This window comes from Chiloscyllium plagiosum, unplaced genomic scaffold, assembly GCF_037043375.1.
Source record: "Chiloscyllium plagiosum isolate Xiang-an unplaced genomic scaffold, Cpla_swu_hap1 HiC_scaffold_31, whole genome shotgun sequence".
Lineage (NCBI taxonomy): Eukaryota > Metazoa > Chordata > Chondrichthyes > Orectolobiformes > Hemiscylliidae > Chiloscyllium > Chiloscyllium plagiosum.
Window position 1 is genome coordinate 46,888,483 of NW_028270169.1, and position 16,624 is coordinate 46,905,106.

At 39.7% G+C, this 16,624-nt stretch overlaps 1 protein-coding gene across 3 annotated transcripts in view; it reads left to right on the forward strand.

Annotated features, from left to right (window-relative positions):
• The window catches only part of pom121 (POM121 transmembrane nucleoporin), a 58,116-nt gene that overhangs the window by 11,746 nt on the left and 29,746 nt on the right, over positions 1–16,624 (forward strand). For all 3 annotated transcript variants that reach the window (XM_043718719.2, XM_043718718.2, XM_043718720.2), the window contains exons 3-9: positions 1,030–1,179; positions 3,512–3,592; positions 7,897–8,068; positions 8,448–8,545; positions 9,758–9,837; positions 10,339–10,463; positions 14,691–14,793. In XM_043718719.2, the coding sequence (XP_043574654.2) occupies positions 1,030–1,179; positions 3,512–3,592; positions 7,897–8,068; positions 8,448–8,545; positions 9,758–9,837; positions 10,339–10,463; positions 14,691–14,793 (809 nt within the window). The remainder of the gene's footprint in view (positions 1–1,029; positions 1,180–3,511; positions 3,593–7,896; positions 8,069–8,447; positions 8,546–9,757; positions 9,838–10,338; positions 10,464–14,690; positions 14,794–16,624) is intronic.

Below are 16,624 nucleotides of genomic sequence, written 5' to 3' on the forward strand. Positions count from 1 at the left end.
TTTGCTACTGTCTGTATATTTTAGCCCCAAGTGGCACAATAAATATCTCCTTTTTGGTTTGGAAAGTGCTAACAAGTGGCATTCCATTATACTTAGAATGCATATCAATGGACCAAATGGGTGTATGTTTGCCAAATTTACTCATTATACCAAGATAGGTGGGAAACTAAGTTGTTCGAAGGTTGAGAGTCTGCAGAGGCGCATAACTTAAATTATAAAATATTTGGCAGATGGGTTATAATATTGAAGAAAATGAACTTTGATCACTTCAACAGGAAGAACTGAAAAGCAGTACTATGGATCACATCTGGAAAGAACTATGTAGAATTTTAGTTTGCTTATTTGAAAAAATAATACAATTGTGTTTGAATCAGTTCACCGAAGGTTCATTCTACTTATTCCTGGGCTGAAGGCCCGAAGAGGGAAGTTGAACAAGTTGGATTTTCGAAGAACAAGACACAATCTTACTGAAATGTATAAGATCTGAGGGGACCGGATAGGGTGGATACCAAGAAAGTGTTTCCTCCTGGTGAGACTGGAATGAGGAGATTCATTTTAAGAATAAAAGTTCTCCCAGAAATCAGTATTTTTTTTGATTTGTTGGTATGTGGAATTCTCTTTCCCAGAAGGTAGTGGAAGATGACTCATTGAATTTATTCAAGGCTGAGTTAAATGCATTTTTTTTTGTGAAAAGGGAGTCCAGTTTAATGAATGCAGTCAGGAAAGGTGGAGTCAGGACTGTAACCAGATTGGCTAGATCTTATGGAATTCTAGAACATGCTTGAAGGGCTGTACAGCCTGCTGTCACTCCAAAACCCTCTGTTCCTGTATCTTAAAGAAGCTGAGCTGATAGATCTATATTTTCTAGATTGTTTTAGACTTATCAGTTTTTTCTTTTTGACATAACTTCTGACTTTAATCCTGAATTTGATTCCACACTTGTTACATTTACTTTTAAATAACTAAGTCTTTCAGTTTAGATTTTTGTGACATCCCTAGGTATATATTTAAACTATGTTGACTTTCCAGATTGGACTATATGATGTCCCCTGCTGTATCTCCTCTAACTGACCCATGCTCGAAAGCAACAGTGCTTAGTGCGCTCAAAGAAAGTCGGAAGAGAGCAGTTGAAGATGATGCAGAAAGAACTTTGATATCGGAACGAGAGAACAAGCGCAGGTATGTTTGGTTTGATTTCTAAGAGGATTATTGGAAAAAGGGGATTAACTAAGTGCTGGAGGGTATGCATGAGGGTTGAGTATGAAAGCAGTTGTGTTGAGTGGTTGCTTATAGGAATAACTGGCAGCATCTGTTTCAGATGTATTTTTATTTAAAACTAGGCTTTATTGCTCCGTTTTTGTTTTTGAATGATTTGCTATGTGATAGAGTTCGATGAAGATCAAATTTCAATAACGTGCTTCAAAACAGGTTTGGTAATGCGCAAGGAGAAAAAAAATCAAACATTCGTAAAGTTTTGTTCTACAGCTGTAGTATGTCCCACTGCTGTAAAATGAACAAATATTCATTTGTGGCTCATGATCAATACTGCCTCAATTACATTATGCAGGTAGAGTCATGAAGTCATATAGCATGGAAACAGACCGTTCAGTCCAATTTGTCCATTCCAGCCATGTTTCCCAAACCTAAGCTGGTCCCACTTGTCTGCTTTTGCTCGTATCCCTTTGAACCTTTGCTATTCGTTTACCTGTCCAAATGTCTTTCAAATGTTATATCTGTACTTGTATCTACCACTCCTCTGGTAATTTATTCCACATTCAAATAGCCTGCTATGTGGAAAATATTGCCTTTCGGGTCCCTTTTAAATCTTTCTCTTTTCACCTTAAAAATATGCCCCTTAGTTTTGAACTCCCCCCAAACTAGGGAAAAGAGCTTTGCTGCTCACATTATCTATCCCCCTCGTGATTTTATAAACATTTCTAAGCTTTCTCCTCAACCTGCCTACACTCCAGTGAAAAAAGTCCCAGCCTATCCATCCTCTCCTTATAAGGTAAACACTCTACTGCCAGCATCATCGTGGCAAATCTTTTCTGAACCACCTCCAATTTAATAATATGTATTATTCCTGAAGTCGGGCAACCAGAACTGTACACAACACTCCAAAAGTGGCTTCACCAACATCTTGTACAGCCTCAACATGGTGTCCTAAATCCTACATTTGATGATCTGAGCAATGACAGCAAGTGTGCTAAATGTTTTCTTAATCACCCTGTCTACTCGCGACACCACTTTCAAAGTAGAGCTAAATCTTTAAAGAATCCACTGTTTTTTATTGGCATAAAATTGAGCATTGGATTGTATACTGAGTTAGCTTCTCTCAACAAAGTCAACAATTTTGTGTGCTTTACTTGCTTCTGGATGAGAAGGATCACAGTCTGTCCTCTTGTTAGACAGTCAGTAATCCACTAACCCCTCCCCCCATAAGAAATGGATTTATCATTAATATCCTTTGAAAAATGACCAGCCACTTGGGTTAATTGCTTTTGAGATGACCCGCATAGAACAAAACTTTCATCAGCTTCAAGAGACAGTCTGGGCGAAGGTTAGCATTGGCAAATTACGTAACATTAGATTTCCAATAGGAGTAGATTTAATTCTACTTAATCCAAACTAGAATATACTCTAAATGCACAAAACTGGGTCAGTCTTGTTGATCACTGGAGAAATTAACTCTGTGGCTCAGTGGTTAGCACTGTGGCCTCACAGCACTAGGGTCCCAGGTTCGATTCCATCCTCGGGTGACTGTCTGTGTGGAGTTTGCACATTCTCCCCGTGTCTGTGTGGGTTTCCTCCGGGAGCTCTGGTTTCCTCCTACAGTCCAAAGATGGTGCAGGTTAGGTGAATTGGGCATGTTAAATTGCCCATAGTGTTAGGTGCATTAGTCAGAGGGAAATGGGTCTGGGTGGGTTACTCTTCGGAGGGTCGGTGTGGACTTGTTGGGCCGAAGGGCCTGTTTCCACGTTGTAGGGAATCTAATCTAATTTAGTTATGTCATCCAAAAGTTGATAAGGAGAAATGACCAGCTCGTCCTGAATCTAAATTATTTTTTCTTAAATTGGAGCATCCCAGTTGTCTGGAATGTCGCTCACCATGTCATTCCAGTCTGAGAGAATTCATTTTTCCTAAAGTTCTTGCCACTCCCCATCTCGGAATCCAAGTGACTTTATTCCCTCAATTTCATGTGACATTGTTGCAAGTATTACAAATGTAGCATCCAGTAAAGACCACTCTATGTTTTTATATTTTGCTAATCTTCTCGTTGTGTGCCATTATGGTTGATCAGAGCTAAACTTTAAGTTGTTGCATCCAAATCCTCTTGAGTGAGATGAGTGAATAAAGCATTTACAAACTTGGTGTATTGAAGTTTCCAACAAAGTCATTTATAGTCCTCGTGCATGTAGGAAATAAAAACTTTGTCCTTTGGAAAATAATCTGCTTCAAGTTCCGATCAAGTTTTGTAATATTAGCCTAATTTGTTGCTTTTTGTTTCCAGACGCCATGACAGCAGTGGCAGTGGTCACTCTGCATTTGAGCCCCTGTTGGCCAATGGAGCTCCAGCTTCTTTGATTCCAAAGTAAGTGGAATGTGGGAGCAAAGCCAGGAGTAGATGGATAATAAACTAGTCTTTGTAATTAAAGGTCCACTGTTTTTTCCATTTTTGGACAGGCTTTCAAAATGCTTTTGCAGGTAGCTTTGTTACTTAATGGAGCTATATTGTACGAGATTCCATTAAAATTTAACCACTTGCATCTGGTGAATATCTTGATTAATTTGTAACTTGTAACCATTCCAATAACTTGTTATGGGGTGAAGTTATTATAACTTCTGACAGCCAGTGATTGGGTTGACTTGGGCTTCATCTTTCAACTTCCTGTTCCTTTTGCATTGTTTTATGCATGCCTTTCAGACAGACAGAGATAGATTAGGGATCAGGAGTTTGAAACTTCTCTTCACAAATCTTTGAAATGGTTGTTGCATACCTGTGTTTCCTAGTTATTTTTTGTTTTATGTTTCTGTTGTACTCCTTCAACCTAGGCCAGTTTGAATGGCTGTGGATAAACTTTCTTTGCTTATTAGTAGTTTCATTGTTAACAGCAAGCTCAGCTCTTGTTCTTTAATATAAAATACTGTGCCACCCAATACTACACATGAATTTACCCCTCTGTCTTCCCAGTGGCAGATAATGATGCATTTATTGGATTGTTGGGCGTCCCTTGATGATTTTGTTGGGAATGATTAGAAAATTGACAAACGGTTATCTCCAGCTGTTCTTGTAGACATTTTTAATCAATCTATTCAGATGTGTTTCAGGTAGTTGGGACTTGAACTGTTCTTGTAACTTTTATGGACTGCTCATGGAGTTGGAAAAAAAAGCTACTTTATGAGATAAGTTGAATGTAGGAGGAAAGTCAGAAATAGAGGTGTAATAGATGAATCCTCATGGTTGAAGAATCATTTCTATTTTTGGACAGAGTATCCAAATGTTTTTCTGGGTGATCAGAGTTTTAAAAGGGGCAGCATTTTGGGAAGAGTGATCATACGTCCGCAAGTTTTAAGATAATTATGGATAAGGATAAGACTGGTCCTCAGGTAAAAGTGCTAAATTGAGAGAAGGGTAATTGAAACAGTACTAGGGAGGAACTGGAGAAATTAGATTGTGGGTGACTTTTAGGGTAAGTCCACATCTGACATATGGGAGTCTTTTAAAGACTAGTTGATCAGAGTTTAGGGCCGGTGCGCTCCTCTGAGGATCAAAGATCCGAATTGGCAAAATTCAGGAACATTGGATGACAAGATATGGAAAGGTTTTGGTCAAAAGCCAAAAGGTTTAAGAAACTGAAATCAAGCCAGGCCCTTGAGTATAAAGGAAGTAGAAAAGAACTCAAACAAGAAATTAAGGGGGTTTGAAATGGCCATGGAATGTCCTCGGCAAGTAGGATTAAGGAGAATCCCAAGGCATTTTCTATGCATATTCAAGAGCTTGAAAGTAACGGTAGGTCGACTCAATGATAAAAGGAATTTATGAACAGAACCAGAGGAAGTGGGTGAGGTCCTTAATGGTTACTTTACATCAGTATTCACCAAGCAGAAGGACATGAATGATGGAAAGATTACAGAGGGGTATGTTGATATTCTGGAGCATGTCAATTGGATCTATCATAGAGTACTGATGGAGGCATGGAAGGAGAGTGCTGGGGCCTTGACACAGATACAGTGAGGTCCCAGAAGATTGAGAAATAGCCAATTTTATTTCTTTGTTTAAGAAGGGAAACAAGGACAATTCAGAAAACTCTAGGCAGGTGAACGTTACATCAGTGGTAGGGAAATTATTGGAGAAGATTCTTCGGGACAGGATTTATTTGATTTGAAGAAGAATGACCCTATTAGGGATAGTAAGCATGGCTTTATGCAGGTCTTGTCTCTCAAACCTGATTGAGTGTTTTGAGGATGTAACAAAGATGTTTGAGGGTAGACCAGTGGATGTTGCCTGCATGGACTTTGTTAAAGCATTTGATAATCCAGGTTGGTCCAGAAGATTAAATCAGGTGGAATCCGTGGTGAGCTGGCAAGTTGCATGCAAAGTGGGCTTGGTCATCGAAAATTGAGGATAATTGTGGAGGAGTGCTTTTCTTACTGGAGCTCTGTGAGCGGTGGTGTTCGACAAGGATAAGTGCAGGGACCTCTGGTGTTTGTAGTTTAAGTAAATGGGTTGGTTGAAACTAATTAGTAGGTCTGCAGATGACTCAAAAAATGATGTTGTCGATAGTAAGGAAGATTTTCAAAGAATAGAGCAGGATATAGACAGATTGGAAAGTTGGGCAGAGAAATGACAGATGAAGTTTTATCTGGACGAGTGTGTGGTGATGCATATTTGGAAGTCGAATGCAACAGGGAGAAAGTGAGGACTGCAGATGCTGGAGACCAGAGTTGAAAAGTGTGGTGCTGGAAAAGCGCAGCATGTCAGTCAGCATCCAAGGAGCAGGAAAATCGACATTTCGGGCATAAGCCCTTCTTCAGGGATGAGGCTGGTGTGCCAAGCGGGCTGAGATAAAAGGTGGGGGGGGGGAAATTTGGGGGAGGGGCACTGGGAATACGATAGGTGGAAGAAGGTGAGGGTGAGGGTCATAGGCCGGAGAGGGGGTGGGGGCGGAGAGGTTGGGAAGAAGATTGCAGGTCAAGAGGGCGGTGCTGAATCTGGGGGTTGGGACTGAGAAGGTCGGAGGAGGGGAAATGAGGAAGCTGGAGAGATCTACATGCAACAGGAAACTATACAGTCAATGGCAGGACTCATAGGAGCATTGATATCCAGAGGCATCTTGGGGTACAAGCCCATAGCTCCCTGAAAGTGACAGCATAAGTAGATAAAACAGTAAAGAAGGCTTATGGCATTCTTGCCTTCATTGGTCAAGGAATTGAGTATAAAAATCGGCAACTCATATTGCAGCTGTGGAATACTTGAGTTTGACCATGTTTGGAGTGTTGTATGCAGTTCTAGTCACCACCTACAGGGTGGATGTGGAGACATTGGAAAGGATGCAAAAGAGGAACACCAGGAATGTTACCTGAATTGGAGTGCAACAGAGGTTGAGGGGTGACCTGATAGCAGAATATAAAATTGAAAGGTGTGGACAGGGTGGATAGTTGGAGTCTTTTTCCCAGGCTGGAAATGTGAAATATTAGCGAGGCATAGGTTGAAAGTGAGAGGGAGAAAGTTTAAAGGAGATGTGTGAGGCAAACATTTTACACCGAGATTGGTAAGTTCCTGGAACACACTGCCAGTGGAGGTGGTAGAAGCAGAGACAATAACCATGTTTAAGAGGCATCAGTCAGACACACAAACAGAATAGAGGAATACGAACAGATGGAATTGATTTACAATGGCGTCTTGATGGGCCAAGGGGCTTGTTCCTGTGCTGTACTGTACTATACTATAATAATACTGAACTGTTATAGCAGCGAGCTTGGTCATTATGTAATATCATTATTGAACTAGCATATACAGTTGTGATACTACTTATAATCTCAATATAACTACTAAATCTGCCTGGAATTGACTTTGACATATTTTCCAGTTAATGTTCACATTCACTCAATCTCAAGACCAATAAGAAAATTGATGGGTTAGTTTAGAAAATCTTTTCATCATTCACTTAGTTATTTGCAGAAATAACTTTTTCTATCTTGTACTGACATCTTCCCAGACACATTTAATTTGTCATCTAAATAAAACTGATTCTAAGTGATAATTAAATATTCAATCACATTTTTGTAAAAAATGAAGTACTTCATATAGCTGAAAGGTTTTGGCTTTCTGTCTTTGAATTGAATACCCTGCAGACATTAAATCTAATAGAATTGTCTATAAATTATCTATGTACTGAGGGTCAAGATTTCTAAATCCAAATCCTGCAATTTAATAGCAGTTGTGGAACAATAATTTGCCTCAGTGGCCCTCATTTGTCAGTGACCTTGATGGGAAATGTCTGCATACTTATTCTTTCCATTAGTGGTCACTAGATAATGATTGTGATTAATTCAGATAGTTGGATTCCTGTTATCATGTAGTTTGTATAGGTTACATTGAGGAATTCCTCTTGGTGATCTATCTGAAACGTATGGTTGTCTTTGGACTTAGACTTGAGCTAGAGGCAGTCTGTTCAGGAGAGGCTGAATGAAATATTACAACAAGAACAAAATGTCTGTAGAAGAGAGAAAATGTATACTTTAGATCTTTATGTTCAGGATATTTCAAATAAATGTTATGGATTAATTACATAAATAGCAACGTCAACAGAAGCGAGTCGTGCATCATTAGCTACAACCCATGTTATTTTGTTCAGTTATCCCTGGTGATTGAGCTGTTGTCATGTTTCCTAGACCTGGAACCCTGAAGAGGAGCACTAATTCCCAGTGTTCGGATGACCCCATCTCCAAAAGATCGCGAACATCCTCCATTAGCTCACTGAGCAGCACATGTGTGGGTGGGAAGCATTCTTCCCCTCGCAATCCCATTTTCAGTTCTTACAGTTCCACTCGAGGCCATGTTCAGGTTAGTGTATATAGTGGAGCTTGTAATACTGAAACTTACTATACTGTTTGTTCAAGGTATGATGTCACATTGGGAATTTTCTGCATTTTCGCATGTTGTACTTTAAAAAAAGCTTTTGAAACTCAATAGATTGTGGTGCAAGCCTCAGTATGGATTGTAAGTCACCATGTGTAGTTTTGCAGAAGTGCTACGTTGATGCAGATTGTGTTTTGTTTTAATGATTAAACTGGGTTGGTGTATGATGTTCAACTACATTATTTGCACAAGTGTTCTCCTTATTTTTCAACCATCATTACCATTAGTAGATTAACTGATCAGCCATCTGCTGATGTGAAATTTTATGTTGACGTTAGTTGCTCATTTCTTTGTTAACCTGCAGGGTGCTAAGAATTATGTCTGTGTACGGAATGCATCTCCACTCTCCAGCCCTGCATCTTCACGTTCTCAAACTCCTGAGAGACCAGGGAAAAAAAAGAGGTAACGAACTGCAGCTCTGTAAACGTAGCCACTGGTTTAAATGTTCATTGAAATATCCATGTGTGCCTGATGAAATGTCTCCCCAGTGATGTTTCTTTGCTGGTGACCAGTGATACAATTCAAGTTGCAAAGAGTGTACTGATCAGTGTCGCTCTGCTCATCTGTGAAACTGAAGTTGATTTAAAATGCTCTGTTGTGTTCTGGTAACACCAGGATTGCATGTGTTAGCTGTTCTTCATCCCCTTGAGAATATGATGGTGGCTCTTGTCATTTTTTTTATAACTTGTTGCTAGACTACTTGAGTGTTAATTAAACCGGGTGGCACTTGTGTTGCTGTGGGTCAGGTGGGTAAGGAGTCACTGGTTCACTTTAGTGAAAGTTATTAAAGAACAATGTGAGCTCTAATTTTATGTTGCATTGCACAGCTAATATGTTTACTTGATGTATCCTTTAACTTCTTTTGCATAGCTCTGTACAGGCTTTAATTTAAAGTGGCCAACGTGTATCACTTACATAGGAACATTTGGAGTACTGTCTGATGGTGCAGCTTAGAGGACCTTTATTCACAAACCAGTTAGGTTTACACATGTTTCATGGGTCTGTTTCCTGATACCAATCCATGGGTAAGCAAAACTGTTTGTTTTACATCATGTAAGAGTGGAATTTGAGCATCGCTTTTGTTTCTGGGTCCAGTGTTACCACAGCAATATGATAACCTTTTTGAGCCCAGTTTGGCCCTCTGCACCAGTGAATCACGAGTTTTTGTATTTCTAGCATTTACCTGTTAGATTAGATTGGCAGAATTTTAGAGATGGTGTTCCCCTTCTCTTTGAATCTGTGAAAGTACTTGTTAATTCATCCCAACTACTATGTATTTCACCCAAACGTACCAGCAGTAACTTGGTCTCGGCTAGGTGTCAGTATGTGTTGCAAACAATGTCTGTTCTGGCAGAGGAATTCCATAGGATTTTCACAGTCAACCATCATTCAGTGACCCCAGGTAGAAAGCATTCATACGGATCAGAAAGGTTTTTGGCTTGTGCAGTCTGCTGCAAAGAAAAGTTAAAAGTAATTATTTTGGTGCCGTGTTAGAAGGCAGCTCCCAGCTAATGAATTGCAACTTGCAGGAACTTGTTACACTGCAAAGCCCAGCTTTGCATCCTGGTTTCTTGAATTTAGAAAACATTTTGAATTATTTTTGTTTATTCACAGAGAAGAAGTAGTACAAAGGTCAGATACTTCTACTCCTGTTAAGGTGGACAGGACAGAAAAAGACCAAACTGTGGAAGAAGGTAAGAAGGAAGTCGATTGATATTGTTAATTAATCTGGGATAGCCACGTAAGTATAAAGTTGCATATAAAAATCTCAAGCCACAATTCCTGGCACTTGTTTTACTTAGCAAGCACATGCATTGCAACATTCACAGTTCCCCAACTAACATTGTGGAAAAGAGAATTACCTATTTATGTACTTACTTTGAAAACAAAAAATAATAACATTAAATTAAGGTGCATCATCCAGTACAGAACAGAATGTGAAAAACTCTTAGCTGTAGTGCAGATTTGCATCTAATTGTCATCAGTGTTATTACTAACTTTCACTCATTGTTTTTGGAACATTTCTATTCTGACCTGTTGCAGTAAATATGCTGACATGCAGAACTGAACAACTGAAATCAAATTTGGTTGGTGCTCAGGGGTTTCAGCTGCTGAATTTAGGTGATTTAATTCTTTAGTGTTAGTAAAGAGATTTTTCTTTATTTAAGAAATAATGAGTTATTTTTTGATTCTAGAATCTGTGTGTCTGTTGTCAAAATCATCACCGTCAACAGTAGACTGTTCTCCCTCAGAGGGAGATGGGAAACGGAAACGCAAGATTCCTCTCCTATCAAAACGTAAAGGAGATCAACTAACTCTGGTGACTATCATGCTGCTTTTTGACCCTTGATTTTCTGACTATTTTATTGCTTTTTGTTGCTAAAATATATCAGTTGCAACCCATCATCATCATTTAGAACCAAAAAAGATTGAGAGGATGTGCTGTTATGATTTGACTTTATTGCCCCAAGATTAAGAGGTATAATTGCATTAGTGCTTTATATTCTCTGTTGCCCGCTACTGGAAGGTTCGGGTACACTGACATTGAATGAGGTAGGGTTTTGGTTGACCACAGTGCAAACTGTGATGAATAATTTATGCAATTCAGTGTGTTGACTTGCATGTGAAATCACGGGAAAGTGCTTTTTTGAAATTTCCAATTCATTTTTAGAAACAAGCAGAGTACAAGGAAAATAATGAAGCAGATGCTTTGCAATGAAGTATATATGAAATTGCCTTTTCACTGTCTAAATTCTAGGGAACGCAACCGTAGTTTGGATATTATTTAATCAACCTATTGCGATACATTATTACGCACCTCTGGAGCAGGTGGATTTGAACCCAAGCCTCCTGGCTCGGAGAACACAAGCACTGCACCACAAGCGCCCTTAATCCTAGTTCTCAACTTAATTTAAATGTGTGCAGTAGGCCATCCAAGGATGTCTCTAATTGTGCTCTACTCCAGATGTTGTAGAACTGAGGCCTTGTATAGCTGAAACACAGGTTCTAGTCACTTTTGTTTTAGTCCTTTAGATATTAAGGCCAGTGTGCCATTATTCTGGATTTGTTTTTAATATTTTAGTGACTTGTGTACCTGGACTCTACAGTCTCTTTGGACTTTCTCCCTTTCTAGATTTGTAATGTTTAGGAAGTACCATGCTCTGCCCTTGACAGGTCCAAAATGGATTCTATCCGATTTGCCTAAACTGAAATCATTTGCCACTCTTGTGCCCATTTACTCTACTAACAGCTGTCTAATTGTTTGCTTTGATATTGATTGGAAAGCTGAATTAAGATTTGAGAGGAATTTCTGAAATGGGTTCAGGAAGCTTTTCTTAACCAAAATGTTCTCCGCCTAACTGGATCTGGTGATGCGATATGATTGACAGAGTGGAAGAACGCTTGGATATGAATGATCATCACACTTTATAGTTTAGATTAATGCCGAAGAGCAAGGAACAATTTGAAGCTACTTGGAAGAGAGAGTTAACTACAGTAGGATGAGAGGGAAGTTAATCGAGACCAAAAACTGACAGGATAGTGATAATGAAACAATGGGTGATTGTTAAGGAAGAGCTGTTTTAGGTGCAGGTAAGTTAAATGTGGAACAAGGGCAAAAGGATGATGAGGAAAATTGAGGAAATGGAAAGGACAAAACCATTGGGCACATAATGCAGAACAGAAAGATTCTTCAAAAATCAGACCAAATTCAATTAGTTGAGTGGGGAATTTAATAGGAAAATAAGACTTGGATAGAAGATGAGAACAGAAAAGTTGTTAATGTAGACAGTTTTCTTACGACATGTAAATATTCAGCAGTAGCATGGAGCCTGTTGGGTTGTGATTTTTAGAGGGGGGGCAAGGTTGGAATATTTTGATGAATACTTTGTGTTAACATTTACTGCATGGTAAAATATTGGTGGAAACAGATGGTACATGTAATGAATGTGTGGAAATTGGTGAATAAGATAGAGGCATTGAGATGTACAGTACGGAAACAGACCCTTTGGCCCAATGCATCCACACTGACCAGATATCCTAACCTAACCTAGTCCCATTTTCCAGCACTTAAATCCCTCTAAGCCCTTCTTATTCATAGACCCATCCAGATGCCTTTTAAATGCTGTAATTGTACCAGCCTCCACCACTTCCTCCACCACCTCTGGCAGCTCATTCCAATGCATGAATAAATTGCCCCTTAGGTGCCTTTTAACTTTTATCCCCTCTCCTCCTAAACCTATGCCCTCTAGTTCTGGACTCTCCCAACCTAGGGAAAAGACCTTGTCTATTTACCCTATCCATGACCCTCATGGTTTTATAAACCTCTATAACGTCACCCCCTCTGCCTCCAACACTCCAGGGAAAACAGCCCCAGCCGATTCAGCCTTTTCCTGTAGCTCAAATCCTAATATCCTTGCAAATCCTTTTTGAACCCTTTCAAGATGCATTGGAAGTGCAACCTGTGCTTGGAGTGCTAAGTTATCCAGTCCAATGGCTGGCAACCCAGGTTACTCAGGAAAGTGGGAATGGAGACACTCCGAGAATTTTTGATAATTTTCCAATCCCTGATGGATGTGGGTGAAGTCCCAGGGGACTGAAGAGTGGCAAATGTTTAAATTTTTAATGAAAGGATGAAAAGTAGTGACTACAGGCGGTCATTTTTATATCAGTGATTGTTTCTCCAAGTTTATTAATCAACAGACACTTGGTGAGGTTGGAGTTAATTTGAGTAGGGCAGATCATACTTGACTGATCTAATAGCAATTTCCTTTCCTGAAATAGAGATTCATAAAGGGAAGGTAATAGGTGTTGTCTTATGATTTCTTGACAACATGCCACAATAGATAGTTACCAAAATTGTCCCTGAAGGAAAAGAAGGGTCAAGATGAGTCTGGATTAAAAGAAATGACAGAAAACAGAATGTCCTGGTAAATGGTTGTTTTTGTAATGGAGGATGATACTGAACTTGGATGTGTGTCAGGCGATGACGTTGATATCACAACTGCAATAAGACATAACTGGGTTAGATGAATGAGTGGTTAAGGGTTACAGATGGAAGTATTTCAGAGAAGTTTGGCGTAATGCATTATAGGAGGAGGATTAGGAAGTGACAATGCAGTCTTAATGGCACTGTTCTAATGAGTATGCCGGAACAGAGACATTTTAGGCTCCATGTATATCAATCTTTGGTGGCAGGACTTTTAGCAGAGTAGTTTGCAAAGCATGTGGGATCTTGGTACATTCAATACAGCTACTGAGTAAGTAATAAAAACAGAGACCTTTATAAAGGTTCTGCCATAATTAAGTATTGGGTTTTGTTATAGTCACCACACTTTCTGAAGGATTCTGAGGCAATTTTACGTATATTAGTTTGAAATGAGGGGATTTGGGCTGGAAAAACTGGTCATCTTCTCTTTGGACAAAATGGAGTGTGAGGAGATCCAATAGGGGATATAAAATGACAATTTTAAGTGTTGAGTTAAAAGCCATAGTCAGAAATCATAAGCTTTCTGTTTAGCTGATAATGCAATGATTAGAAGCTGCTGATTAAAGGGTCGGAACAAAAGATTTTGGTGGGAGCAAGTCGTAATAACCTGGAACTTGCTGCCCGAAAGGATGGGGGAACATGATCAGTGGATTTTAAAAAGAAATTGGAGAGGAACTTGAGACAAGTCGGTGTGCCAATCTATGGAGATAGGAATGGGGATTGGCTGAGGTGCTCTGGAGACAGCCACTATAGAGTGCCTTTTTTGGTCATGATGACTCCATAATCCACTATTTACTGAATAGGAGTTCATTGGATTTACTTTGAGCTATTGCCAATTTGTTTGCTCCCTTGGAGTTTCCCTCTGAAACTCTGATTGCTCTTATTTGTTGGCACAACCAAGTATCCTCTGCAAGGTACTGAGTGCTCCTTAACAAGATAATATGCATTCACATAGGAATGTTCATGACCTTATCTTAGGGGTTCACAAGTCCTGAATTTAGCTGCAAGGTTGTATGTGGACTAATGTGGCAACAAATGTCAAGATGACCTGGAGATAATGACCAGCTCTTTGGAGTGTTGGTTGAGGTGTAAATGTTGTCTGGGAGAACATGCTCCTTTTAAATTGTGCTGCTGGACCTTTTGTTCCCCCCACATTAAGCTGAGCAGGCAGTACAAGTTTTATTTAATGTCTGATTTGCAAAAGGCACTTCTAACAACATAGCACTCCCTTTGGTCCTGATTAACTTATCTCTCATCCAACTGAAGTTAACTCTGTCTTCCAATTTGTTACAAATTGTTCCTTGCTCTTCTCCATTAACCGTTGATATTACATACCATTTAGTCTAAATTACTTGCTTTGGTCTTAGAAATGAGATTTGAGTCATGTTCTTCTAACTGAAGTGTTCATGCAGTTGCTAAGCAAAACCAGTCTTGCCTGTGAAAAATAATATTGGGTGCACAACGCTACAAATACCTTTAGCAGTGTAATTTATTTCAAATTGATGCAAATATGGATTAATACAAGATTATGTGCTAATTCGTTCTGCCTCTTCCCTTCAGCATCCTCCGCTAGAGCTTGGCTATACCATCACAGCCGATGATGTGGATTCTGAAAAGAAGGCAGGTCTTGACAGAATTAAGAAAGCATTGCAGGAAAAGGAAGGTAATAAAATTGGAGTGAAAATTCTCCTTGTCATTTGTGTTCAGTGACAAAGGTCAGAGACTTGTCAATCTTGGTTACATTTCATGGCTGTGTCCTAACCATTGTTTACAACCTGACTTATACTCTCTGGCAAAGCATATCCATTACAATAAAGTTGTGTAGATATTTAAACCACTGAAGTTAACTTTGTCATGAGGGTGGAATAGTTATGAGAGCTCTTGTTGCACTCTACCTTAATCAGCTGGGCATTTTCCAGTGAGCACAAAGACGTGCCTCTGGAGCAGGCGGAACTTGAGAGCAGGCCTCCTGGCCTTGAGGTAGAGACATTACCATTGTGCCACAAGAGCCTGTTGTGAGTATAGAGATATCTTTCAGGTTTCTTTATGAATAAATCAGTTCAGAGATGTTATTACACACCTCTAGAGCAAGCCTTCTGGCTCAGAGGTTGAGATACACCTCTGTGCCACAAAAGCCTCATTGTGAGAGATAGACAGTGAACAGATTCATACAGCACGAAATAGACTCTTCGGGCCAGCCAGTCCATGCCGACCATAATCCCAAACCAATCTAGTCCTATCTGTCTGTGCTTGGTCCATATCCCTCCAAACCTTTCTTATTCATGTACTTATCCAAATGTCTTTTAAACATTGTAACTGGACCTGCATTCTCCACCTTCCTCTGGAAGGTCATTCCACACACGAACCACGATCTATACAAAAAAGTATGCCCCCTAGTCTTGAAATCCCTTACCATAGAGAAAAGACCCCTGCCATTCACCTTATCTATACCCCTCATAATTTTATAAACCTCTATAACGTCACCCTTTAAACTCCTTTGCTCCAGTGAGAAAAGTCGCAGCCAACCCAGCAGTTCCCCATCACTCAAATCTTCCATTCCCAGCAATACCCTGGTAAAGCTTTTCTGACCCCTCTCCAGCTTGATAACGTTCCTATAACAGGGTGACCAGAATTGGACACTACTTCAGAAGAGACCTCACCAATTCCCTGTACAATCTCAACATGACATCCCAACTCCTATACTCAAATGGTCTGAGCAATGAAGGCAAGCATGCTAAATGCCTTCTTAATCACCTTGTTTACAAGTGATGCAAGTTGCAAAGAATTATGTACATGAACCCCTAGGGCTTTATGTTCCAGAACGCTACCCAATTCTATTCAGCTGTGGATAATAAAATTGATCCTTGTCCTGTACTGATCTCGTGCGCATATAATGGGCCTTTTGGCTGTGTGCTAATGTCCCAGCTTCTGGGCCAGAAAATCAGGGTTCAAGTTGCATCTGTCCTTGGAAGTATGGCATTGCATGTCTGAGCAAGTTTAAACAAAATAACCTGGTGACCATACATTTCCAACCAATATTACTGGGAAGACCCGGAATTTTGGTTGTCCATTTTGTTCTGTGGCAGGACCACAGAAGTGTTGCTAGTTACAGCTTCCTCTTGTCAGCTCTGTGGAAGACCTGCTAACACTTAACACAGATCACAGCTGGAACTTGGGAAATGTTAATTTGTGATTTTCTAACCAGATGTGCACTTATTAGTGATTGCGTTGGGAGAACTTACATTATTCTTCATAACAACTGAATTATTACCTTTACTGCCGAGCTTGCAGTGATGTTGTGTAACATCTTGTGTCCAGTGACTGCTCCGAAGTGTCCCTTTGTCATGAATGAAGCATCTCGTTTACTGAACGGACCTGTAGCGACTACACATAGACTATAAGTCCACGGTTAAACTTCCATTTCTTGCTGATCAGTTTGTATTGGTTACATTTTATAATTTTGGGAAGGTCTGCTTTTGAGACTCTCTCCTTGA